Here is a 27,576-nt window from a genome sequence, read left to right on the forward strand (position 1 = left end):
GTGACATATCCACAAATAACACGTATTCTCCCCCACATACTATATACTTCGTTTATTATGCACCAGTTATTATGTAATATGCAATATTATGTTCTTAGTTCGGGTAAAAGTGTATTTTGCAGACGGGACATGAAAGTCTTCAAGGGTCTGAAGCGTCTGGGTGAGGCGCGTGCTTCAATGTGTCCAAAACAACTGTATATGAAACACTGCGCGAGCCCCTAAATAACATTTATTGAGTTAAAATGTTTTATAAAGTGTTTCTTAAACAAACAGCCACCGAGCGTCGGTGAACTCGTGGTCAAAGCCGTGTTCGCATCCAAGGAGAGGAGCGGTGTGTCCCTCGCCGCCCTGAAGAAAGCTCTGGCCGCCAGCGGCTACGACGTGGAGAAGAACAACTATAACTGTCATGTCATAATTATAAACACAATAATTCAGATACGTGTGAAATCTGACTTAAATTAGTTTGACTCATTCGCCTTTAACCGTGTAATTCGAAATTAATCTATTTGTTTTGACACCAACGTCACTTTTTTCACGTCACGCTGATCTCTCCTGTCTATAATAACTTACAATTTTTAGATAATTTCTCTTGAATTGAGATTCAACGAAACGCTTCAACATGAACCAACAATGACATAAGGAGGCAGACAAAACGAAAGGGGTGTGGTTTGAAATTTGCGGGGAAGTTTGGTGATTGGTTTAAAAGTTTTACAGACTTCAACCAACAGAAGACTGACATGCACGTTTAAATACTGGGAGCTCCACCACATCGCTTCATTATTTCTGGTTTAGTTTGACGATGAAGTTAAAGTAAAGATGAGCGGCAGAGGTAAAACCGGCGGTAAGTCGAGAGCCAAGGCCAAGACTCGATCATCGCGAGCCGGACTTCAGTTCCCCGTCGGCCGTGTTCACAGGCTTCTTCGTAAAGGGAACTACGCTCAGCGGGTCGGTGCCGGTGCTCCTGTGTATTTGGCCGCTGTGCTCGAGTACCTGACCGCTGAGATTCTCGAGTTGGCTGGAAACGCTGCCCGGGACAACAAGAAGACTCGCATCATTCCCCGTCATCTCCAGCTGGCGGTGCGTAACGACGAGGAGCTGAACAAACTTATGGGTCGAGTGACCATCGCTCAGGGTGGAGTGTTGCCTAATATTCAGGCTGTGCTGCTGCCCAAGAAGACCGAGAAACCCGCCAAAACCAAGTGAACGGATCCGTGTTTATTTCCATGAGACACAAAGGCTCTTTTAAGAGCCACCCACTTACTCTACTGGAGCGATTTTCTTTAGTTTTACACAATTAACTGGTTGTGTGTGTTCGTCATTGATTATAAACCCCGTGAACGGTTTAAATGACTCAAACGGTGCTAAGCCGTGTACACTCGAACACTACTGGATAGCCAGATTGATCACAGACATAAATGAAGTGAATACACCAAACCAATGTATATATCCTGTGAACCGTTCCCTATATAAAGATCTGCACATTCATCTAACAATTGTTTCGCGCACTCGATCTGCTCGTGCACGTGTTAAACTCTCGGATAGTTGACTGGGTGCATCTGCAGACATATAAATCGTTTTTTTAATGTTCATTAATACCATGTCGTGTTATACAAAGTGTGTGTTAAATACATAAAGAATTTCGAGCGGGAAACAAACGGCTGCTGCGCATGCTTGAAACAAGAAACGCTCGTCTATTGGCTCAGACCTCATTAAATAGCCAATCACATCTCGTACGTCATCGCCACACTGAGCGCATGCCCGTGCTGGGTTTAAAAGAACAGCCGCTTTACCAAGAAGTTCAGCTGATTTTCAAGACGGTGAAGAGAGAAAAGCGCATCGATGGCAAGAACCAAGCAGACCGCTCGCAAGTCCACCGGTGGTAAAGCGCCGAGGAAGCAGCTCGCCACTAAAGCGGCTCGTAAGAGCGCTCCGGCCACCGGTGGAGTGAAGAAGCCTCATCGGTACAGGCCCGGTACCGTGGCTCTGAGAGAGATCCGCCGCTATCAGAAATCCACCGAGCTGCTCATCCGCAAACTGCCTTTCCAGCGTCTGGTGAGAGAAATCGCTCAGGATTTCAAGACGGATCTGCGCTTCCAGAGTTCCGCAGTCATGGCTCTGCAGGAGGCCAGCGAGGCTTATCTGGTCGGTCTGTCGGTCTGTTTGAGGACACGAACCTGTGCGCCATCCACGCCAAGAGAGTCACCATCATGCCCAAAGACATTCAGCTGGCGCGCCGCATCCGCGGAGAGCGCGCTTGAACATCTGCCTGCATCACCCACATCAACCCCAAAGGCTCTTTTAAGAGCCACCACACGGCCACTGAATGACACAATTTCCCTTGTAATGGTTTTAGCGGTAGTAAGAGACAACCAAGATTGTAAATGTTCACATCCAGACTCAATATTTACTGTTCAGAAGAGCTGAAAGGAGTTAAAATATTGTGTATTAAATAACACAAGCGGGGTTTCATGCGTGTTAAGAACGTGTTGCTATATTGATATTGAATCAAAAGTAGTGTTTTTTTTCTTCTGTCCAAAGCGTAGAAGTTTGCGTCAAATAAGCGCTATACATTTAGATTTTACAGTGATGTAATCGCTGAAACCGAAAAAATCGACGGTCAGTAAATAGAAGAACATCAAACACATAAAACTCAAATATTTACACTTACACTGAAACTTGTAAAACGAATTTCTCGTGTGTGTATCGATTATTTGAGAGTGTAAATACCCCAAACACAGATCATAAGTTCTCGCGAGAATTTCGCAACGAGCTTTGCCGTTTCTGGGACACAAAACATCGTTGGCTCCTCCTTTTCTGCGTGTTTCCACAAGGTCCTGTAGGCAACCGTAAAATCCCTGTTTCACAACTTCTCTGTACTTCGTTTTGTGACGATAGTACGGGATCATGTCTGGAAGAGGCAAAGGTGGAAAAGGACTCGGGAAAGGAGGCGCTAAGCGTCATCGTAAAGTTCTTCGCGATAACATCCAGGGAATCACTAAACCCGCCATCCGCCGTCTCGCTCGTCGTGGTGGCGTCAAACGCATCTCCGGTCTGATCTATGAAGAGACTCGCGGTGTGTTGAAGGTGTTTCTGGAGAACGTGATCCGGGACGCCGTCACCTACACCGAACACGCCAAGAGAAAGACCGTCACCGCCATGGACGTCGTGTACGCGCTGAAACGACAGGGACGCACTTTGTACGGTTTCGGAGGTTAAACGTGTCGAATTCATCGAAACCCAAACGGCTCTTTTAAGAGCCACCCACATTCTCAAACAAAGAGTCGCTTCCTTCATGTAGACATCTAGAAACTGTCTGGGAGATATTAATTATTAGAATTGGATGTAAAACTGCTCTTTCTAAAATGTTTAGCAGATGTTTTTACTTGAGCTGGTGCTTTGGATGTGGAAAGACAAAGAACCAATTTGGAACTAGGCTCTGGCACCGAAACTGCGTTGGTGGAAAAGGGCTAGAGTGGTTCTTACCCAGCAAACAATTTTTGGTTCCCAGAACGTTCCCCTAACGTTAGTTTTTGGTTCCCAGAACGTTCCCCTAACGTTAGTTTTTGGTTCCCATAACGTTATTTAAAAAAACCAGCCTGCAACGTTCTGGGAACGTTATTTTCTGGTTGCAAAAAAATAAAACCGGAAAAGAACGTTCTTAGAACGTTAATTTTGGTTCTCATAAAAATAACCAAAAGGGAACCAAAAACTAACGTTAGTGGAACGTTCTGTGTTTGCTGGGTATCTAGCACCGAAACGTGGAGCACTGCCTCTGGCGGTCATCCAGAACTCATAGAACCGCAGTTTCATCCGTAACTCTCGGAGTCTGTTCGCTTATAGTAAACAATGTGTTTGGTGTTTAAAGACAATACCTTGTTTCTCATTCACTTTATGTGTGACCCTTCTTTCTTATTTTGTCGTTGGAAGCACAGGCTCACAGCCCCGGCTGCTTTTTCTGCTGAAAAGGGGGCGGAGACTAGCAGCTCATTTACACTTAAAGACACACACACCAAAACAGCGTGTTTGTCCTGGCATGCAAAACTGGGCAACTAGTATAATAAAAGATCTGTGGTGTATTTTGAGCTGAAACTTAACAGACACATTCTGTGGACCACTAAGATTTATATTACATTTGTGTAAAAGTAGAAAAAAATCTCCCCTTTAACAATCACACTGTCATATAGAAAACACCGACCACTTCCGTTTCCTGTTAGTATGTCCCAGTGCGTGCATATTGTTTTGCTACCCACTAAAATGTATGTACTTATCCATAACAAAAACACTACATACTTTAAGGGCATAGTATAAGTAGGTGAACTGGGACACAGCATATGTCACAGTGTCTGCATACTTGTTTGCTTTGCACTCAAACTGACCTACTATTCCAACAGGAAAAGAGTACTTACTATTAAAGAATGGTATATGTAGGCGTATTGGGACGTAGGAGAAAAAAAAAGAGCAATGCAGGGCACGGCCCTCTGGTTGTTAAAGTATATTGCTGCAGATTTACTAGAATTGTATGAATGTGCATGTATTTACTTTCCCTATTCATGAGTTTGACCAGCAGAGGTCCTAGTCGAGCTCTGTCTGATTTGAAAAGCTTTGGGTAATGAACCCTTTTCCAACACCTTTTAATTGAGAGCTTCGGGGGTTCAGAAAGCTTCACTTAGCCATCACGAAGGCTGTATACAAAATACCCCCACTTGCGGTCTTTGCACTTGACCACTTGACAACTTTCATGACGTGTTTCCTGTTTTTGGCCCAAGTGTTCTAGTGGGCGTGAAGATCCCAATTAGCATATAGTATTTCTAACCCGATGGGACACTCTTACAGTGCGTTCAGACCGCCAGCAACGATGTTGACGTGTGTCGCTAGCCTCTTGCTATGAGGTCGTTAGAAGGTGTTCCTAGCTTTGGCTGCTCTAGTAACATTTAGAAACAAACCCCTGCAGTAACAGACAAGAGACCTTTCTCCACTGCTATTTTCACTCTACACAAACGAATGCACCTCTACAGACCCTTCTGTCAAACTCCTGAAGTTTGCAGATGACACCACAGTCATTGGCCTTATTCAAGACGGTGATGAATCTGCCTACAGAAAGGAGGTTGCTCAGCTGGCTGCCTGGTGTAGTCAAAACAACCTAGAGCTGAATGCATTCAAGACAGTGGAGATGATAGTGGATTTCAGAAGGAACCCTCCATCACTTCCTCCCCTCACCATCCTGGACAGCACTGTGGATACTGTGGAGTCATTCAGGTTCCTGGGCTCCACCATCTCTCAGGACCTGAAGTGGGAGTCCCACATAGACTCCATTGTAAAGAAGGCCCAGCAGAGGTTATACTTCCTCCGTCAATTGAGGAAGTTCAACCTACCACAGGAGCTACTGACCCAGTTCTACTCAGTGGTCATCGAATCTGTTCTGTGCACTTCAATTACTGTTTGGTATGGCTCGGCCACCAAATCAGACCTACGAAGACTACAACGGACAGTTCGTAGTGCTGAGAAAATTATTGGTGCTCCTCTGCCCACACTTCAGGACCTGTACGATTCCAGAGTGAAAAACAGGGCAAGAAAAATCATCATTGACTCCACACACCCAGCACACAAACTCTTTGATCTGCTGCCCTCTGGCCGGCGCTTTAGAGCACCAAACACCAGGACTTCCAGACACAGAAGCAGCTTCTTCCCCCAGGCAATCTCCCTCCTAAACAGATAACTGCTCCTTAAGAGCAATATTCCACTTCCACTACTCCTATAGTGTGCACTATAGTGCCTTATTATATCTACATCTTATGTATACATGTATATAACACTACCTCTACTTACTACATTATCCATTTGCACAAGTGTACATACAATCTGTTAATATGTTTATTCTACTATATACTACCCTGTACAATGTCTCTTATATGTTATTATCCCCCATTTTCTGTAAAATAGTCTTTATTTTATATATGCACAATTTAGAATCTTTTAGACTGTAAATCGTATTATATTGTATTGTCATTGTGTTGAATGTCTGTACTAGAAGCTTCCAACACCAAAGAAAATTCCTTGTGTGTGCAAGCACACTTGGCAATAAAGCTCTTCTGATTCTGATTCTTCTGATTCTCTTCTGATTCTGATTCTGATTCTGATTCTGAGACGGATGATGTGAGCGTCACTGTCGCTCGTGTCACCAGCTCTCCATAGAAATGAATGACATCGCCTCGCTTTGTCGCTGGGTGTCACTGGCGGTCTGAATGGGGCGTTAGCGAGTGCAAATATGTAATTAATGTGGTGTTTCTAATTATGTGATAAAATCAGTTTTACAAAATACATCACTTTTTACATCTACAAGTTTTCACCAATAAAATGTGCAACACTTTACATTTTACTACGAAATTATAAGTAATATCTAATTATATAGTCAAGTCAGATTTATTTTTGTAGCGCTTTATTTGTATTGTATCAAAGCAGCTGTACCGCCAAAAAACAACAACACATCCGCCCAACATAGAACAAATAAAGATATAACCTTAAAAGGTAGTAGTATCACTTACACTGGAAAGCTCTCCGCAACATCTCGCGAGACCCGGGCACTATTCACGATAGTGTTGGTGTAGTGTGGGTAAGGGCACAGCGCTTTTTAAAGACATGGGACAGACTCGCGCTCTTACTTCCTGTCGCGTGCATGTGCTCTCAAGCGGCCAAGACCGCAAGTGGGGGTATCTGGACGCACCTAATAATCCACAGTTCCACTTTGACTGTGTGCACCTTCCCTCCAGCAACACATCTACATCAAATTCAAATTAGACGAAAACGACAAAATTGCTCTTACAACTTCTATGTTTGGCAGGGCTGTGTTAACTTTTTGTGCACAAAGCACTGGTCCTACAGAGGTTTAAAGTTTTGTAGCACAGGCCAAACAGTTGCAGCACAAGTTTAAAACGTCTGTTATCATATTTGTTAAAAACAGATCATCACATGAATAGGAATAACTCACAGGACAGTAATGTTACATATGAATGGATATAATTTTAGTTACCTAAATTGTTTTTTTTTCTGTATTCATTTCTATTTCTTGGTTCTGTTTTTATTTGACGACACAACAGTATAAAAATACTGTAGTGAACTATATTAAGCTGCTGTAAAAGATACTATAGTTACAGTAAATAAACCTTACTATAGTAAATAATAAAGTATACTACAGTGTTTACTTCAGTTGATCAATTTACTACAAGAATACTACAGTTTATCAAAGGAAGTACTATAGTTCACTACAGTTTTTTTCATCTGGGTCTTCACGTTAACCGGACTTTTATTTTGGAGGGTTGTCGCAAAGACGTTTAAGTGTTTGATTGTGTGTTTGATGATAGCTTTACTCAAACAGTGAAATTCTCGTAAAAAAACTCTCAAGAGCAACTCTGGAGATGAAGCCTAGAAATATGCAACTATATTGTAACGTCACACACAAGTTTTGTTTTGACTTACTTGGATCCTTTATCTTCAAATACATTCAGAAATGAACAGAAACAGCTGCGTGTTTCATCAAATGCCTAAAAGGGACTGAGCTTCATACAGCAAGACAATAATGCAAACAACACATGTGTTTCATAACGATATACACGGAATAATGCTTGACTGATTTGAGCCGTATTAAGCAAGACTTTAATATGTTGAAGAAAAGATCAGACGACTGTAAGCAGGAGCTGAAGATGCAGCAGTGCCGCACAGATCTGACAGACTTCACAACAGAAGACACACAACACCTGATCATCTGTCACTTTTATACACAATGCGCAGATATGAGCAGAAAATAAACAAGTGTAAATAAAACTGGGGAAATAGAAATCTCTTATCAGAGTTTTAAAAGGATCGTACATGTTTAAGATGTGATGCTATTAAAAGAACTAAAGATATTGACACACTATTGTTGTTCTACACACTTTATCTCAGGCTTTGACACACAACTACACAACACAAATACAATGAGGAGGACTATAATGAGATTGAAATGATGACAGTAGTCAGCAGTGATGTGAACATCTCGCCATGCACACCATCAATCACAGAGAAGAACAATAACAGAAATCACTGAATAAAATGAATCATTGCATTAAAGATTCAGATTATATATCCAGTTAAAGATGTTTAACACAAGAACCTGTAAATAAAACAAAGATTCAGTCAATTAGATGAAATAAACTATATATTTTTTATTATCTTATAGTAAAGAACGTCCCGGCGGCGTTGGTATTCTCGTTCCCATAGCATTTTGAAATGCAGCATCGAGTGTAGCTTTTGATAGGGAACGTCCCAGGTTACTTGGCTGTAACCCTGTTCCCTGAAAAAGCGGGAACGAGATGCTGCGTTTCAAAACGCTATGGGAACATTCTTTGTTTGACCGGTTGTGAAGCACGTGTGCCAAATACACCAAAAATGATCTTAAATAACCTCGGTGGGTCATTAATTACACGCACCTGAGGTCTATAAATATGAGTGAAACGGACACATCCTCACGTTCAAACTTTGTCTGAAAGGACGTCCGAGCACGCCCACAGTCGGGCATTGAGGCACATCTCGTTCCCGCTTTTCAGGGAACAGGGTTACAGCCAAGTAACCTGGGACGTTCCCTATCAAAAGCTACACTCGATGCTGCGTTTCGAAACGCTATGGGAACGAGAATACCAACGCCGCTGCACTGGAAGTGTCTGGAACCCCCAAGGTTGTGTAGTGTGTGCGCACAGACATTGAAGAGGCCTCAGACCTGACTCTGGGATGTCGACTCAAGGACACGTGAGCCCGTAGTGGCGTGGATGTCCAGGCCATAGAATTTGAAAAATGTGTGCGGAGAGGACCAGCCCGCCACATCACACACTTGCTGTAAGGGGGCACTTCTTGCTAAAGCCATAGAGGATGCAACCCCCCTGGTTGAATGAGCCCTAACTCCTACAGGCGAAGCTTGACCACGCGCCTCGTAGGCCAGGGCGATAGCATCCCTCCCCTAATGTGACATAGTTTGTCTAGTGGCGGCCGCCCCTGGGTTGTGGCCCCCATAGCATATGAAAAGCTGCTCCGACTTACGCCACTGGCTGGTGCGGTGCACATAGTTCTGAAGAGCAAGTAATGGACACAGTAAGTGAAGCCTTTCCTGCTCCGATGTCGTGAACGGAGGAAGGCAGAAGGCCTCAAGAACCACCGAATGCACGGTGGAGAATGGAACCTTCGGGAGATAATTCGGGTGAGGATACAAAATGGCTTTGACCAGCCCAGGAGCAAATTCCAAGCAGGATGGCGATACTGACAGGGCCTGCAGATCTCCAATTCTCTTCAGAGAAGTAATAGCCATTAAAAGACCATCTTTAGGGTCAGAAACCTGACCGGTGCTGACTCCATTGGTTCGAATGGGGTGTCAACCAGACCCTCGAGCACTATAGATAAGTCCCATGAAGGAACTGTCATTCTAGTGGGCGGTCTCAGCCACTTTTAGACATGTAGACAGGGCCAGAACGGGGGCTGGGAAGAACCGAGTCGGGATTGGGTGGCCGGCAATCCCGACGTCTGAGTACGGTGGGGAAGAAACCTCACAAACGCCTCTTCATGGCGCTTCGCCTCCCGGAACCGAGTGACGACGGTATTAACAGCGTCGCCAAATAGGCCGGAAAGCGAGACAAGGGCATCAAGGAAGAAGGTGCGATCCCTGTCCTTGTGTCCTTGATGCCCGTGAGGTTGAGCCACAAATGCCTCTCCGTGGAGACCAAAGCAGCCATAGATCGGCCGATGGCACGGGCCGTCTGCTTGGTGGCACGGAGGGACACATCTGTGGCCCGGCAGAGTTCAAAAAACGCCTCTTCATCGATCGTCCTGCCTGTACTCAGATCTTTGAGCAGATCAGCCTGATACGCCTGCACAAGAGCCATGGTGTGCAGAGTATTGTTCAATTTCTGAGCACATATGAACACAAACAAGATATATTTTACATGTATTGAGCACTGTTATTCACCACAGTTATTATACAAATGAGAAATACCTAAAAATATTGAGAAGTATTCATAGGAACATTAGTAGACATAGATGGGTTAATCTGAAATCACATTTAATCAAGAATGATTACATATAAGTAGATTTATCATGACGATTTGATTATTTGAAGACAAATTGATTTTAATGATATAATCTGTACCTGTAACCAATGATTATTCATATAAATTCACTTGATGTCACTTTAAGCATGTTTAAGAGCACATTTGAGCACTCCAAACCATTGAAAAATCCAGTAAGGTCTCAGAGGCCTAGAGGCCTGCGGCCTTCAAGAGTTGAGACCGTCTGGATGTGGACCTTGTGTAAAATTATGTTATAATAAATCTTAAAGATAACGGCCAAGGTCCAGTGATTCTTGATAATTTCAAGGAGACCATCTGGACCATTGTGTAAAAATATATTTAAAAAAAAAAAGGTAATAGCCAGCCTACCACGGATAAATACGTATCTTGTTGCTTGGGATATATTGGTGGCAGAAAATCAACAATTGGTTAATAAAAATAAGAGACAACGGGAATCTACCTGATTGGTTTTAGAAAGGACCACCTTTCAGAAGTTTTACTATAACTGTAGACTGAAAACAATTGGTTTTTAGATGACTTGGAACATCTCACTTTGTTTGACTCGAGCAAATAAAGTTAACTCCTTGACACCTGGACCTTCTTTGTCTGAGAGATTTTTTGAACTGCAAGATCGTTATTTTCACCACAACAAGAGCAGCACCAGCCTGTCCCGCTGCCTGAAAAGCCTTCCCCACCAATGTGGATGTTACTCTGCATGGCTTTGTGGGGAGTACGGGTCTCTTCAGGGATGATGATGTCCCCGGGGAAAGATAGCCCGCCAGCATCACCTCCACGGGGGGCATCATCATATAGCCCTGCATCTTTGAGTCAACGATAGTCGAATAAATTGACGTCGAAGGAACAAAGACGCAGGATGAATAGGGTTTCCCCCATGAACGAGTTAACTCATCATGGAGGTCACCAAAAAAGGGGAGAGGGCGTCGCTGATGCCCCTCCACCTGGCCACCTGACAGAAATCTGTCATCTAGTCTTGAGCGCTTGGGGGCCTCTTGCTGCTGCGGCCAGTTGAGATTTAGCCTCTCGACTGCTTGAGTCACCACCCCCAGTACGTCCTTGTATGCTTTAACATCACGGGTGGAACGCTCTGAGGAGGTGCACTCAAGCTCCGCAGAAGCAAGGGAAGCCAGGTCTTCCGCCCGATCTGAAGAAGTGCCGGGGCACCAGTGGCGATCGGTGCCTACTCTTCAGGGGAAGCAGGAATTCAAAATAAGTGTTCAGTGCTTCACGTGAACATATGTTCATCATGTCAAAATATGTGCCTGCTGCAGGTAAGTGGAAAGGGTTTATGATAAAAGAGAAGCTCGCGTTCAGAAGACACTGGGTTAACACTTAACTCTGATTACACATGAGACTAAGCGAGTATCTAGCAAACGCGAGCGTCTCTTTTATTAAAAACCCTTTACACACGTATGTAGCAGGCACGTATTTTGACATGATGCGCCACACACATGACGGGCTAAATACATGTTTTGCCGAGCTTCGCATTACTTCTTCCCCTGAAGAGGAGTCACGGATCGGCACTGCAGGGAAAGCTTCAGAGGCGGACGCTAGGGCGATGCAGTGAGCGCGCGAGAGAGGATGATTCTGTCTCACACGCTTCAGCCACATTGGGCGCGATCCCCATGAGGCTAACGAGGGAGAGGCGGCTCGGTCCCATTTGAAAAACGCGAGCCGAGCGCGAAGGACCTTGATGTCAAACGCCTCGCATTGTTCGCACTCTCCCTGGAGCCCGAGAGCAGCGTGTTCAGCCCCCAAGCACTCAAAACAAAACTCATGAGAGTCATAATCAGAGAGTAGTCTCTCGCAAGGAGTGACGCATCTCTTCTCTGACTTTGTCATTATACTTTTATAACCACTCGCTTAATTTACAAATGATTTTTATAAAATAAATACAAAATGTCTTCCCAAACAGAGAGGTCTTTGTGTAAGCAATATACCAGAGGCTGTGCTTTATGGTGAACGAGTCACGGCTGAAGTGAATTGTTGGACTTCCAGACAATCCACAAAGTTTTGCACATATTTAAGATGCAAACAATTAGCTCGACTGGTTAACCCGTGAAGCAGGATCTGACTCCTCAGCTAATGTCTCGGGCCGTTTCTCAATTCCAAGAGCGCAAAGAACGGACTTAAATTTACATTTAGTCGTTTAACAGACGCCTTTATCCACAATAGGGCATAAATGGAGTAAAACTGGTCTCATACGGCCTACCACACAAAGCTAAGATGTTGTTGTTGTGTTTTAGAAAGAATAGAAAAGAAGTAGAAGTCAGAAGTAATCGGTCAGGTAAATATTCTATTAGTTATCACAAAGGCACCCATGTTTATATTTCAAACGTTACGGTGCCTCTGAAGGCTGTCCGGATGTGTTTCTCGGAGTTAACTTCATGTCTAAACTCTGCCTCCGAAGGCAACAAGTCAGCTTCTAAGCTTTCGGACGCAGTCTTCATCCTTGATATAGAGAACACATCCGGGTACTTTCATGCGTTCTCTGTTCTTGAGTATTGGAAGCGGACTTTGACGGTTATTGATGACGTAGAGCGAGAACACAAGGACACAAGACGGCTGAAGAACGCATTTTGAGAAGTATTTAAATTTGATTTAATTGATGTTAATATTTATTTATATTATTACTTTATTGTATAATAATTGTATTTAATGAACAATTTGTTGAATTTTGTTGTATGTTCACTTTTATAAAAGAAACAATTTGTTGAATGGGTGCTGTAGTTCGGTCGCAGTTAAAGAAACCGTGTGGTACACTGACATCTAGCGGTTGAGTTTGGTATCGCAGTCTAAATTCAAAATATTGGAGAGACAAGTTTAATCAAGTGAAGGCTCGTCTCGGTTTCTTTTGCTTGTTATCAGAAATAATCTACAGACACTATTGTTTGTGAGGGTAACAGAAGTGAGTTGGATGGTCACAAAAGTGCGCAGGCGCAGTAACGTTTGTTTATGGTGTTAAGATGAAACCGCTTACAGAAAGTGTGACACACTGACTTTTGGACCATTGGTGCAACCGATCGAGAGATATGAAACAAAAAGAGGTTGACTGTCGAAGTCTTCTGTTGCTTACAATAAATTGATATGTTGAGCTGTCTTTCAGAATGCTCTTGAGATGTTTTGTGAATACAGGTCCTGAAGACATTTGTGAGGCATCTGACCTCATTGATCAAATGACTTTAGCTGCTGTTCTTATTCTGACCAGAGTGACTCACATGAGTCTTCATACATCAATCTGGATTTCAGCAGCTTCTATTCTCATCTGACCATTTTAAAGTGATTGAACACGGCTGCTTTTGTTCAGTAAAATCTCCAAAAGCCCACAAGATCATGAAAATCAATTCAATTCAATTCAATTTTATTTATATAGCGCTTTTCACAATGTGCATTGTTCCAAAGCAGCTTTACAGGAGCAAATAAGAAAAACACAGAAAGGTAAAACACAGCACAGTGCATGGTGTTTATAGACCAAGCAAGATCATTATAATAAATAATATCTAATAAATAAATGAATAAATAAATGCAGTCTCCCGGTGAGCAAGCCAACACTGCACTGCTCTGCTGTGAAATCACACATCAACACTTTGTCTTCTAACCCTGGAGTTGTGTTTCAGTTTCCTGGATAGTAAACAAAAGAAAAAAAACGAAACAAAAAGAGTCTTTTCAAGTAAAAAGTAAAGAAGCTTCTACAGAACATTTGTAAAGCAGGAAAATGTATTTTGTTTACATGTGAACAGTGTTTCTCTTCAGTACTCAAACTTGACATTTCTTTTTTCTTTTAGAAGCTCTCCAGAAAAAAACGAATCAATTTTACTCAGAAAAAGAGCGTGACATCAAGAGAGAGTCAAAGAAATGTGTTCACTTTTATTATCTTGTGTTTGTGTGTCTGCTTTTCATCTGTCAGTTGTATAATGTGTGGATGATTTAAAGACATGAACACAAGTCACACATGTTTTCTGATCATGTCAAAGGCCTGTAATGTAGAACTGACTTGACATCATTCAGATTTTAATCAAACTCAGCATCATCCGCATCTAATTACTTTACTTTTTATCAACTTACAATTCTTACTTTGGCTATGTAATGGATAATTCAATCGTTTCAAAGCAAAACGTGTCTTTGAACCAAATAAAGTCTCAAATTATACTTTGTCTTAGTGTTTTCTCTTTGTATAAACTGAATTATTTTACTTTACTTCTAACCAAATATCCAAACAAATGTAATTTAAAATATTAATGTAATATAAACAAATTTCTTTACTTTCAGAATGTGTGATTTTATCATCTGTCTAAGATGAATGACTTCAAGCGTCAAACTTTTGACAATTATTCTTTTTCATAATACAACATTTTTACAATGTGTATAACATCCTATACAAACTGTATAACATGTAAACACATCATAATCCTTTGACATTTTTTGTCACAATACAACATTTCTACAATGTGTATAATATTCTTATACAAATACACACTGCATAACAATGTCAATTCACCATCGAGGTGAATCACAATCGAGGTTTAGAAGAAAAACATACAATCTTTACACAAACAATCAATTAGAACCGACTTTACACAACAAAACCTTTTGAATTGTGCTTTGGATGGACGGACAGGTGCCACTCTTAGCAGCATGTAGTGAATATGGCCCAAAAACTGCTTTAAAATGGGCATTATAAAACCAACCGCTTTTAATAACGCACCTACCAAATTAGCCAATGGTAGAAAGAAAAAATAGCTTTTCACCTTCATGGAATAGTTTCCCCAAAAATGAATCTTCTCTCGTCATTTTTATAAAATGTCTCTGAACCTAATTAAGTTAAATAAAGTTGAATACTTGAATAGCTTGAGGTTGAGTAAACAACGTAAGAATTGTCATTTTTGGGTAAACTATTAAACTTACCCAAGATAAAACACAAATCAGGTTTCGTAAACAGTGTAATACTATTTACCAAAACAACTGAATCCGAGTGAACAGTTAACTTAAGTTAATATACAGTCCAACATCTTAAAGGAGATTCACCATCAGCAGAACATTGTAGCTGGGTCAAAGGAAAGAGTTTTGAAGAGAGGTTCTGCACCCTTCGGCTCATTTGCTTATTATCTATGTCCATTCATATTTTTTGAAAGGCTTCAAAGGTATATTTGAGTCCTTCAGGATATGTTAGGTTCGGTGCATAAATGAGTCCAATCATCATGGTACAGGCACATGCAACAGAGGGCAACTCATTTAGTACCTCCACACCGTCAATGACAATGGAAATGTGCAGTGCACGACTGAGAGCATCACTTTCACGGATCACAAAAACTGCCATTTTCAAATTCTCTCTCCGCTTCCTTCCTCTGGTCAGCCTAAAACATACAAGTACAGAGAGTAACCGAGAGACTGTGAAGAAAAAACACCCCTTTCACATCTGAAAAAATATATAGACCCAAAACGTCTCTGTTGCTTTGATTAAAATATCTTCATTTGTGTTCAACTTACTCACCTTCAAGTGGAGGGTGAGTAAGTGATGACAAAATGTTCATTTTTGGGTGAACTAGAATTGGTAACGAATGTAACGATGTTAAAAGTAAATTCTGTTTAGATTACAAAATACTGCTTATTAACACTCACTTATGCAGCCTTAAACGGTGCAGCTCCTACGTATTTAACAGAGCTTCTAATGCACTACAACTCATCACACTCCTTAAGATCACAAAACTTTTAGTGTCTCCTAGGAGAGCAAAATCCACCAAAGGAGGAAGTGCTTTTTCCCACCTAGCACCTAAACTGGAATAACATTGGTGACACTGTTCTGGGCTCAGACACCCTCTTCCAGTTTAAACTAGACTGAAGACACATCTCTTCAGCCTGGCATACACGCACACGCACGCACGCACACGCACGCACACACACGCATACACACGCGCGCACACACACACACACACGCATGCACGCACGCACACGCACACACACACACACACACACGCACACACACACACGCGCGCGCGCGCACACACCCAAACACACACGCGCACGCACACACGCACATGCGCTCGCACACGCGCACGCACGCACGCACACACACACACACACAGTACTGCGCAAGTCTTAGTCACGTCAGTATTTTCGCCCCCATCTCTTGCTGGAAGACGAATGTCTTCCCTTAAAGCAACATCCATACCGTGTTAATCCCCAGAAGCGTGAAGTGATGCAAAAGGAAGTGGAGTACCTTAAAGCAATAAGCCCCGCGAAGCAGTGGGTTACAGTGCATTTTATAACAGCTAAGGGCGTTGTGGCACGACGCAAAGCGGAGTCATTAAAACCCTCTTAGCTGTTATAAAATGCACTGTAACCCACTGCTTCGCGGGGCTTATTGCTTTTATAAAACGGTTATTCCATATGCTTAGCAAGGTTTCATAAAATATAGTAAATAAAATGATATTTAGGCTATATGGTGCGGTCAGCCGTTATATATTGAGGTATTTTATAACGGCTTAGAACCCCGCTCAGCCAATCAGAATCAAGGACCAGAACTGACCGTTTTATAATTGAAAACATGGTCTAGCTGTTTCTAGCTGGGCTATTTCCTTAGCTTAGCAGACTAACTAGTTAGTTGATCCATTTTCATTATTATTTTGGGCATAATCCCCCCTCCTGAAGTTCTGTTTGCTTAATCATTGTTTGAATATTATTATTTTTTGCCACTCATAATAACGGAGATGGCTGAGAAAACTATAAAATAAACTTCACTTTTAAGAAGTCTTACGTTGGGTCTGTGAACTGAATTTTCTCGTCTTGTTATTCTACTTTATTCTTTTTATTTATTACTGTTACTCCTCCTCCTAGACTGCCATTAACACCAGAACGTAACACTAAACCCTAACAAATAATGAAGTGTTGTTTTGATGACAATTTTAACTTTTAATTTTAAAATTTATTAAGTTTTATGGTTTTCGCTCAACAAAAAATAATTTACCTCTTAAAAAGAATACAGAAAATGTCAAACATTTAAAGGCAGAATACACACAGATTAAAAGAGTTATAAATAAAAGTGAATTTGGTAAATAAAACGAACATACTAGGGCATAACCATTGCTCTAATTGCTTCGGCTGCTGGCCTTGGGGAAAGCGCTAGCATTAGCTAATGCTAAAGATTAGTTAAACACTAAGGATAGATGCTTTGTTATTTGTACAGGTTGTGACGTGAAATGTAAGTAAAACATGTCCGATCTTTAGCATTAGCTAATGCTGCACTCTTCAAGTGATGACAATTGACTGTATAATAGGGTTGATGTTAAAAATCCTTAGGTCTATGTTAAATTGTAGTATATATAACTTTATATTTTAACACATTTTACTAATCTATTTTACTGACTTATCTACAAAAAGGTGACCACTGGTAATGCGCATTTGCTATGGCTGAATGCAGAGTGGAAGTGATTTCATATAAATAAATATGTTTTTATATTAATCCAGCGTTTCTAACAAATCTCCTTACTGCACACATTCATTTTCCTGCATTTGGGCCAACATATAAAATATTGGAGTAGACTTTAATATGTTGAAGAAAAGATCAGACGACTGTAAGCAGGAGCTGAAGATGCAGCAGTGCCGCACAGATCTGACAGACTTCACAACAGAAGACACACAACACCTGATCATCTCTCACTTTTATACACAATGCGCAGATATGAGCAGAAAATAAACAAGTGTAAATAAAACTGGGGAAATAGAAATCTCTTATCAGAGTTTTAAAAGGATCGTACATGTTTAAGATGTGATGCTATTAAAAGAACTAAAGATATTGACACACTATTGTTGTTCTACACACTTTATCTCAGGCTTTGACACACAACTACACAACACAAATACAATGAGGAGGACTATAATGAGATTGAAATGATGACAGTAGTCAGCAGTGATGTGAACATCTCGCCATGCACACCATCAATCACAGAGAAGAACAATAACAGAAATCACTGAATAAAATAAATCATTGCATTAAAGATTCAGATTATATATCCAGTTAAAGATGTTTAACACAAGAACCTGTAAATAAAACAAAGATTCAGTCAATTAGATGAAATAAACTATATATTTTTTTATTATCTTATAGTAAAGAACGGGTGTGTATTTCCCAAAAGCATCATTAGCTAACTACGGTTTCAACTCTCTAAATTGTTATTATGAATATATGTCTGCAGTCTCAAACTGTAGTGACACATGCGATAGAAATCTGAATGAAATAAACACACCAGCATCTAAACTTCATCTGTCAATCTTCCTGATATCTTACACTTAAAGTCCTCGACTAAAACACTCATTTAACAACTTGACTAGGATTTACTGTAAACACTTTCACACGATAGACTTTTGATCTTTTGATCAGTCCAGTTGTAAAGTGTGTGTACTCGCCTCTGTCCTCCTCCTGTTCTTCTTCTTTCTTGGGTTGTTCTTCTTCTTTCTTGGGTAGTTGTGTCCAGGACAGATTAAAATCAGAGATGTGTGATGCCAGAGCAGACTGCAGCTAAAATCCATCAAATATTTCAATCCACACATGAAACATACTGTCATTTCTCATTCTCTCTTCATCACTCATCTCATATATTTACACACATCAAACACTCTCATATGTCACTTCTCTCTTACATCATCACATTTACTTTTGTATTTTAAGACACTTTTTCTCACCTGATGGAGGATTTCGTCGCTCTCAGCAGCTACATCACCACTGGAGGAAAACTTCAGCCTCAGAAAGGTTTTTTGTCTGTAAACTAAAACAGAAAAACTGATTCAAAATCACATATAAAAACACTGATATTTAGAGAAAACATTGGGCCCCAATGAAGCAGAATGACATTGTACTGTAACACTCTATATTTACACGACTAAAATGATTTGCTACAGATGATAGTGTTGTTAAAGTGATGACCGTTCACGTGGATCTGTGATTAATGACTAAAATGTTTTGATACAGATGATAATGTTGTTAAAGCGATGACCGTTCACGTGGATCTGTGATTAATGACTAAAATGTTTTGATACAGATGATACACAGATCCACGTGAACGGTCATCGCTTTAACAACACTATCATCTGTATCAAAACATTTTAGTCATTAATCACAGATCCACGTGAACGGTCATCGCTTTAACAACACTATCATCTGTATCAAAACATTTTAGTCATTAATCACAGATCCACGTGAACGGTCATCGCTTTAACAACACTATCATCTGTATCAAAACATTTTAGTCATTAATCACAGATCCACGTGAACGGTCATCGCTTTAACAACACTATCATCTGTATCAAAACATTTTAGTCATTAATCACAGATCCACGTGAACGGTCATCGCTTTAACAACACTATCATCTGTATCAAAACATTTTAGTCATTAATCACAGATCCACGTGAACGGTCATCGCTTTAACAACACTATCATCTGTATCAAAACATTTTAGTCATTAATCACAGATCCACGTGAACGGTCATCGCTTTAACAACACTATCATCTGTATCAAAACATTTTAGTCATTAATCACAGATCCACGTGAACGGTCATCGCTTTAACAACACTATCATCTGTATCAAAACATTTTAGTAATTAATCACAGATCCACGTGAACGGTCATCGCTTTAACAACATTATCACTCTGTATCAAAACATTTTAGTATTAATCACAGATCCACGTGAACGGTCACAGCTTTAACAACACTATCATCTGTATCAAAACATTTTAGTCATTAATCACAGATCCACGTGAACGGTCATCGCTTTAACAACACTATCATCTGTATCAAAACATTTTAGTCATTAATCACAGATCCACGTGAACGGTCATCGCTTTAACAACACTATCATCTGTATCAAAACATTTTAGTCATTAATCACAGATCCACGTGAACGGTCATCGCTTTAACAACACTATCATCTGTATCAAAACATTTTAGTCATTAATCACAGATCCACGTGAACGGTCATCGCTTTAACAACACTATCATCTGTATCAAAACATTTTAGTCATTAATCACAGATCCACGTGAACGGTCATCGCTTTAACAACACTATCATCTGTATCAAAACATTTTAGTCATTAATCACAGATCCACGTGAACGGTCATCGCTTTAACAACACTATCATCTGTATCAAAACATTTTAGTCATTAATCACAGATCCACGTGAACGGTCATCGCTTTAACAACACTATCATCTGTATCAAAACATTTTAGTCATTAATCACAGATCCACGTGAACGGTCATCGCTTTAACAACACTATCATCTGTATCAAAACATTTTAGTCATTAATCACAGATCCACGTGAACGGTCATCGCTTTAACAACACTATCATCTGTATCAAAACATTTTAGTCATTAATCACAGATCCACGTGAACGGTCATCGCTTTAACAACACTATCATCTGTATCAAAACATTTTAGTCATTAATCACAGATCCACGTGAACGGTCATCGCTTTAACAACACTATCATCTGTATCAAAACATTTTAGTCATTAATCACAGATCCACGTGAACGGTCATCGCTTTAACAACACTATCATCTGTATCAAAACATTTTAGTCATTAATCACAGATCCACGTGAACGGTCATCGCTTTAACAACACTATCATCTGTATCAAAACATTTTAGTCATTAATCACAGATCCACGTGAACGGTCATCGCTTTAACAACACTATCATCTGTATCAAAACATTTTAGTCATTAATCACAGATCCACGTGAACGGTCATCGCTTTAACAACACTATCATCTGTATCAAAACATTTTAGTCATTAATCACAGATCCACGTGAACGGTCATCGCTTTAACAACACTATCATCTGTATCAAAACATTTTAGTCATTAATCACAGATCCACGTGAACGGTCATCGCTTTAACAACACNGTTTTGTGGTGAAGACATGTCAAGAGACCGCGTCCTTCTTTATCCAGCTCTATCATCTCAGCTCTTGTCAGGTCCCCACTTCCCATTCTCCGCTCTACCATCAGGTCAGGCCATGAACTGCATCCTGCTCGCTGTGGTAACCTTGGAACAATGAGACAAGACTGGCTGAGAGTAGAGTACTGTTCTGTACTCTTTGATGCAACAAGTACATCAGTTGTGTTTTTGGTTCCGGTTGATCTAACTAATGCAGCCTAAACCCTCTGAAGATTTATATTATGGAAGAGTAGTGTATGCAAGATTAAAAAGATGCGTCTTTAGTCTAGATTTAAACTGACAGAGTGTGTCTGCCTCCCGGACAGTGCAGGGAAGACTATTCCAAGTTTAGGCGCTAGATAGGAAAAGGATCTACCACCTGCACTTGATTTTGAAATTCTAGGTATTACCAACTGACAGGACGCCTGAGAGCGTAATGCACGTGAAGGACTGTAATACAAGAGGAGTTCACTCAAGTACTGAGGAGCTAAACCATGTAGGGCTTTATAGGTAATAAGCAAGATTTTAAAGTTAACGCGATGCTTTATAGGTAACCAGTGCAAGGTTGACAGAACCGGGCTAATATGTTCATACTTTTTTGTACGTGTAAGAACTCGAGCTGCCGCTTTTGGACCAATTGGAGTTTTTGTAATAACCTGCAGGGCAACCACCTAACAGTGCATTACAGTAATCTAGTCTTGATGTCATGAATGCATGAATTAACTTCTCTGCATCTGAGATTGACAGCATATGACGTAGTTTAGATATATTCTTAAAATGGAAAAACGCAATTTTACAGGTGTTGGCGACGTGGCTCTCAAATGACAGATTACTATCGAATAGAACGCCAAGATTCTTTGCTGACGACGAGGGTTTTATGGAACATCCGTCAATAGTTAAACAGTATTCTTGGTTGTTACTTATAGCAGTTTTCGGTCCAATAAGTAACACTTCCGTTTTGTCCGAGTTCAGTAATAAAAAGTTGTTACTCATCCAGTTTTTTATATCGACTATGCATTCCATTATTCGATGGAACTGCTGTGTTTCATGAGGCTTCGAGGAAATATAAAGTTGAGTATCATCAGCATAACAGTGAAAGCTAACTCCGTGTCGCTTTATTATATCTCCTAGAGGTAGCATGTATAATGCGAAGAGCAGAGGCCCTAAGACTGAGCCCTGTGGTACACCGTACTGGACTTGCGATTTGCGTGACACCTCATTGTTTATTGCTACAAATTGAAAACGGTCGGATAAATAAGATTTAAACCATTTCAAAGCTATTCCCTTAATGCCGACATAATTTTCGAGTCTATGTAGGAGTGTGCTGTGGTCAATGGTATCGAATGCAGCACTAAGGTCTAGCAGCACCAATAACGAGATACAACCTCGGTCAGACGCCAATAGCAGATCATTTGTAACTCTGATCAAAGCAGTCTCTGTACTGTGACATGCTCTAAATCCAGACTGGAATTCTTCATTGATGTCATTCCTTTGGAGGAAGGAGCATAATTGAGTTGAAACTACTTTTTCCAGAACTTTAGATATGAAAGGTAGATTCGATATAGGCCTGTAGTTCCTTAGTTCTCTAGGGTCGAGTTGGGTTTTTTTGACAAGGGGCCTTATAACAGCCACCTTATATGCTTTAGGCACATGTCCTAATGTCAGAGATGAGTTAATAATACCAAGAAGAGGATCTATAATTTCTGGGAGCATCTCTTTCAGTAGATTTGTAGGTATAGGGTCTAGTATGCATGTTGTTGATTTAGATGATCTAATAATTTTAGACAGCTCATCTTGATCTACGGTATAAAATAATTGCATTTTCTCCTTAAGGGCGCTGTAGTTAGTTTGTTCAGCGGGTTTCACTTCTGATTGCATTGTTATAATTTTTTCTCTAATATCTTGGATTTTATATGTGAAGTAGTTCATAAATTCATCACTGCTATGCTGATATACAGGATCAGAAGTCACTGACGATTTATTTTTTGTTAATTTAGCCACTGTGTTAAATAAAAACCTAGGGTTGTGCTGGTTTTCTTCTATTAGTGATGAAAAGTAGGCGGATCTAGAAGTTATTAGGGCTTTCCTGTATTTTCGAATACTATCCTTCCATGCTGTACGAAATACCTCTAATTTAGTTTTCTTAAAGTTGCGCTCCATTTTTCGGGCCGCTTTCTTTAGAGCCTGAGTGTGTTCATTATACCACGGTGTGGGGCTGCCATTTTTAATCTTCTTTTAAACGTAGTGGAGCAACTTTGTCTAGCGTTACCGAGAAGGTGGAATTAAAATTTTCAGTGGTAATGTCAAGATCTTCAACGTTATTTCTCATGATTTGAGACAATTCGGGCAGATTATCGAGAAACGCATCTTTGGTAGTTGAAGTTATTGTTCTACCATATTTGTAACAATGAGTTTTATTTGCAGCCGTAGGCCAGTGAAGCAAACATAATACCAGATAATGATCCGAAATGTCTTCACTCTGCCTGAAGGATTTTAACGTCGTCCACATTTATACCGTAAGACAGTATTAAATCTAAAGTATGATTACGAAGGTGAGTGGGTCCTGACACATGTTGACTAATGCCCATGGAGTTAAGAGTGTCTTTGAAAGCCATTCCTAAGGCATCTGTAACGTTATCTACGTGGATGTTAAGTCACCAACGACAAGGAGTCTATCTGCGGCCAGTACTAGTTCTGATAAGAACCCACCAAATTCTTTAATAAAATCTGTGTGGTGCCCTGGAGGCCTATATACAATAGCTAGAATCAATTTAAAAAGAGTTTTATCTTTAGTATTAGGTGTTGAAACATGAAGAACCATGACTTCAAAAGAATTATATTTAGAGTTCGACTTCTGGGAAATGCTAAGAGAGTTATTGTAAAGTGCTGCGACACCTCCCCCTCTGCCTTTTAGACGAGGCTCGTGTTTATAATAATAATCTTGGGGGACAGATTCATTTAAAGCAATATAATCATCTGGTTTTAGCCATGTTTCTGTCAAACAGAGCATGTCTATTTTATGATCTGTTATCATATCGTTAACAAAAAGTGCTTTATTAGAGAGAGATCTAATATTTAGCAATCCGAGTCGTAACAGTTGATTATCTGTATTTTGTTCATGTTTAGTTTGTTTAATGTTTATTAAATTACTTTCAAGAGGTTTACGCATTATTTTATGTTTGCTAATCCGGGGGACAGACACAGTCTCTATTTTGTGATGTTTGGGAGAACGGATTACTACATGTTGTACATTTTGTGTATTCTGCGACGTGAGACGGCAAGCAAACCTTCAAATGCTATTAGATTATTAATGATAATCTTAAACTATAATTTATTTTATTATTAAGTTTATTTATTTTATTTAGCCTTGTTGTGCAAGTTCTCTGGAGCTTGTGCAGAGGCAGCAGCTTTTGCCAGAGGGGAACTGGAATCCCCTGGTTGGGCCTGGGTTCTCCTGAGGTTTTTTTTCTCGATTAGAGTTTTGGGTTCCTCGCCACCGTTTGCATACTGTTTTTGCACTATCTGCCTGACCGGGGGGGCTGCTTTAGAATCTTAAAGTTTTACTTAATTAATATTGCATATAGGAATTTATTATCTGTTATATTTGACCTGTGCTTCTCTCTCCTTTATCCTAAATGTGTGCTCTCACTGAGCGTGTGTGTGTGTGCGTACTTGTCTGTGTACGTACGTGTGTGTGTGTGTGTGTGTTGGTGCGTGTTGTGTGTGTGGAGTGTTTTGTGTGTGGGTGTGTCTGTCTTCTGTGTTTCAACCTTTTCTTGTTTTTGCAGGTACAACTTTGATTGTTTTGCTTGTAGTCAATGTGTCTCATGTGCAGCTACTTTGTAACAATGAAAATTGTAAAAGCGCTATATAAATAAAGTTGAGTTGAGTTGAGTTGAGTGTGTATGCACATGTGTCTGTGTGTACGTCTGTGTGCGCATTTGTGTGTGTGTCTATGTGTGTTAGTAGGTGTGCATATTGTGTGCGTGTTTTGTATATGGGTGTGTTTTAATCGGTGTGGGTGTGTCTGTCTTCTGTGTTTTCACCATTTTTGTTTTTACTTGTATAACCTTAAATGTTTTGCTTATAGTCAATATGTTTCTTGTACAGCTGCTTTGTAACAATGAAAATTGTAAAAAGCGCAATGTAAATGAAGTTGACTTGACTTGACATTCTCATGAGAATTAAACTGTCATCTAACCAGAAACTTACAACCATGAATGAACAATAAAAATAATTATTTACATCATTCTACATTTCTATGTGAAGAATCAAAATATTTGAATGCCTGCTAATAGTGTTGCTTTCGTCAACGAAAATTATGACTAAATATCGTCGTCTACGAACCTTTATCACGTGAGGAAAACGAGACGAGACGAGACGCAACGTAAATGCTAGTCATGTGACGATGACTATAATTAAATGTATAATGCAATTTTGTTGACGAATAAAAATGAGACTAAATGTGGTTTACAAAATAAAAACTATGCTAAAATGTCTCTTCATTTTCATTGACCAAAACAAGACGAAATGTTATAACGTTATTTCGTCTCGTTTAGTCGCGTTATTATTATTATTTTGCAGTATTTCTGTTTCCTGTGTCTCACTTCAGGGGCTGCATCAGGGGCATGTTCAAGCTCAAACCGGTGTGCAACGTTTTGTTACTGTTTCCGGGTTGAACTACACGTTTCCTGGAAACGGTTTGCAACGGTGTGCAACAGGGTTTGAGATGCGTTTTCTCTTGTTTGGTGGGCGTGTCAAGAATGTCAGGCCAATCAGCAGCAACATGTATATAACCAACGTGGTATTAAAGAGACAGCTCGCACAATGGGTCCAAGTAAAATCGTTTAACTGTGTCCGCTGTAGCTCGGTATAAGCAACAATTGAAGATATTAGAAGAGATGTATTTTGCAGTATTCAACACGTATTTATACCGATTTCATCAGGCTCCAAAAATTCTTCAAAAAGAAAATTAAGAATGGCCTTCTCAGCTGCCATAGTTAAACTCTTGTGTCATCACAACAAGGGTGTTCAACCGCACCACCGTTTACATTTAAAAAACGTTTTGCAACGTTTTGTCGGGGCTGAACGCAGTCCAGGTCGCACTGCGCAGACGCAGGCGACGTCATTTCCTCAAGTCCCACTCACAGCATTATTTAGAAGATGCAGCTGAGGTGAGTTAGCGTAAACGTCAACAAACAAAGTTAAGTCTGACACAAAGAAAGGGACCGATGGCTAAGGGTGCGGGATAAATTTGATTCTTTGATGCATCGCGATGCTGACGTGGACGATTCTGAATCAATTCATGAATGTCAAAAAAATCGATTTTCTAAATGTTAAATATTTGACGGCGTGCAAATAACAGATGACGAAGATGGCGGAGAAAGAAATCCGACCGGCTCAGTTTACATTAAAAGCTCATGTATGGAAGCATTTTGGTTTCTATGAAGCTGAAGGTAAAATGGCCTCAACAAGACCCACATATGCAAGTTGTGTCAAGCTAAACTAACATATTTTGGAAACACGACAAACATGATAAACTATATTAAAGTCATAACAGGGCTCGACATGAACGCTTGTCCGGGACAAGTAAATGTTTTGTATGGGCGAGTAAGAGAGAATTTTACGTGCCCGACCGGACAAGTAACTTGAAAAAAACCAACAGTACGACATATATGTAGACTAATAAGAATATGTGCGTTAGACAGAGCTGCATGTTTGTCGTGGTTGTGCATGTTTGTCTGTAACAATAATCAATGCACTTTTTTCTAGTTATGTACAATGCGGTGCGGAATCCTGTTATTTAAATGTCATCTGGCTGTTCTGCGTGTCTGAGTGAATAATGTGCACAGTTTAACATACAACACGGGTGATGGTCGAGGATTTATCTGCGTCTGCACTGTATGAGGATATGAACACATGAACTTCATCTCCAGAGTTGCTCTGAGAGTTTATTTTACGAGCGTTTACTGTTTAAGAGAAGCTATCGTCAAACACAAAAACTCAAGCGTCTTCCAAAAGACCCGCCAAAATAAAAGTCCCGTTAAATTTAACACTCAGACAAAAAATACTGTGGTGTACTATAGTATTTGCTATTGAAAATTGTAGTACCCTTGTAGTAAATTGATAAACTCTGTATACTATAGTAAAGTTCAAAAACGTGATAGTATCTTAAGAATTTTACTGCAGTTTACTATAGTAAATACTATAGCTGTCACACTCACGGTCAAAAACAGGAGAGCACACCTCAGAGTTCCATCAAACAGGCTTTAATAAAGAGTCCGGGAAAACAAAAATGGGGAAAAAACAGGTATTCACAAAAAGCAGGTAACTCCAGAACGGGCATCAAAACAAACTTAACAGAACCATATAGACATTCATACTAGACAAAGAACATGACAAAAAAACAGGATATAAATAGTGTCCAGGGAATGATCATCAGGTGCAGGTGCAACAAACGAGGTGGAGGTAAGGGATCGTGGCAAAATATAGTCCAAGGGTAAAAATGGAGAAAACTAAACAGGGAAACAGACATAAATGT

The 27,576-nt window shown here is 40.3% G+C and overlaps 3 protein-coding genes and 1 pseudogene across 4 annotated transcripts in view; 3 read left to right on the plus strand and 1 right to left on the minus strand.

Moving 5' to 3' along the window:
* Positions 1-792: 792 nt before the first annotated feature.
* LOC130561737 (histone H2A-like) lies at positions 793-1,784 on the plus strand. The gene has a single exon (XM_057346265.1). The coding sequence runs from the start codon at positions 817-819 to the stop codon at positions 1,201-1,203; it is 387 nt and encodes a 128-aa protein (XP_057202248.1). The 5' UTR covers positions 793-816; the 3' UTR covers positions 1,204-1,784.
* LOC130561736 (histone H3-like) lies at positions 1,785-2,311 on the plus strand (annotated as a pseudogene).
* A 548-nt stretch (positions 2,312-2,859) lies between these two features.
* On the plus strand, positions 2,860-3,341 carry LOC130561749 (histone H4). The gene has a single exon (XM_057346290.1). The coding sequence runs from the start codon at positions 2,905-2,907 to the stop codon at positions 3,214-3,216; it is 312 nt and encodes a 103-aa protein (XP_057202273.1). The 5' UTR covers positions 2,860-2,904; the 3' UTR covers positions 3,217-3,341.
* Positions 3,342-17,479: 14,138 nt separating this feature from the next.
* LOC130561722 (fucolectin-like) overlaps positions 17,480-27,576 on the minus strand; it is a 66,970-nt gene continuing 56,873 nt past the window's right edge. For both annotated transcript variants that reach the window (XM_057346229.1, XM_057346237.1), the window contains exons 6-8: positions 18,783-18,865; positions 18,507-18,618; positions 17,480-18,140 (exon numbers count right to left, since the gene is read on the minus strand). In XM_057346229.1, the coding sequence (XP_057202212.1) occupies positions 18,118-18,140; positions 18,507-18,618; positions 18,783-18,865 (218 nt within the window). In that variant the 3' untranslated portion in view covers positions 17,480-18,117. The remainder of the gene's footprint in view (positions 18,141-18,506; positions 18,619-18,782; positions 18,866-27,576) is intronic.

The sequence above is a fragment of the Triplophysa rosa genome, linkage group LG1 (genome assembly GCF_024868665.1).
Source record: "Triplophysa rosa linkage group LG1, Trosa_1v2, whole genome shotgun sequence".
NCBI classification, from domain to species: Eukaryota; Metazoa; Chordata; class Actinopteri; order Cypriniformes; family Nemacheilidae; genus Triplophysa; species Triplophysa rosa.

Coding starts and splice junctions, on each gene's coding strand:
- LOC130561749 (XM_057346290.1), top strand. CDS start 2,905: ATGTCTGGAAGAGGCAAAGGTGGAAAAGGACTCGGGAAAGGAGGCGCT.
- LOC130561737 (XM_057346265.1), top strand. CDS start 817: ATGAGCGGCAGAGGTAAAACCGGCGGTAAGTCGAGAGCCAAGGCCAAG.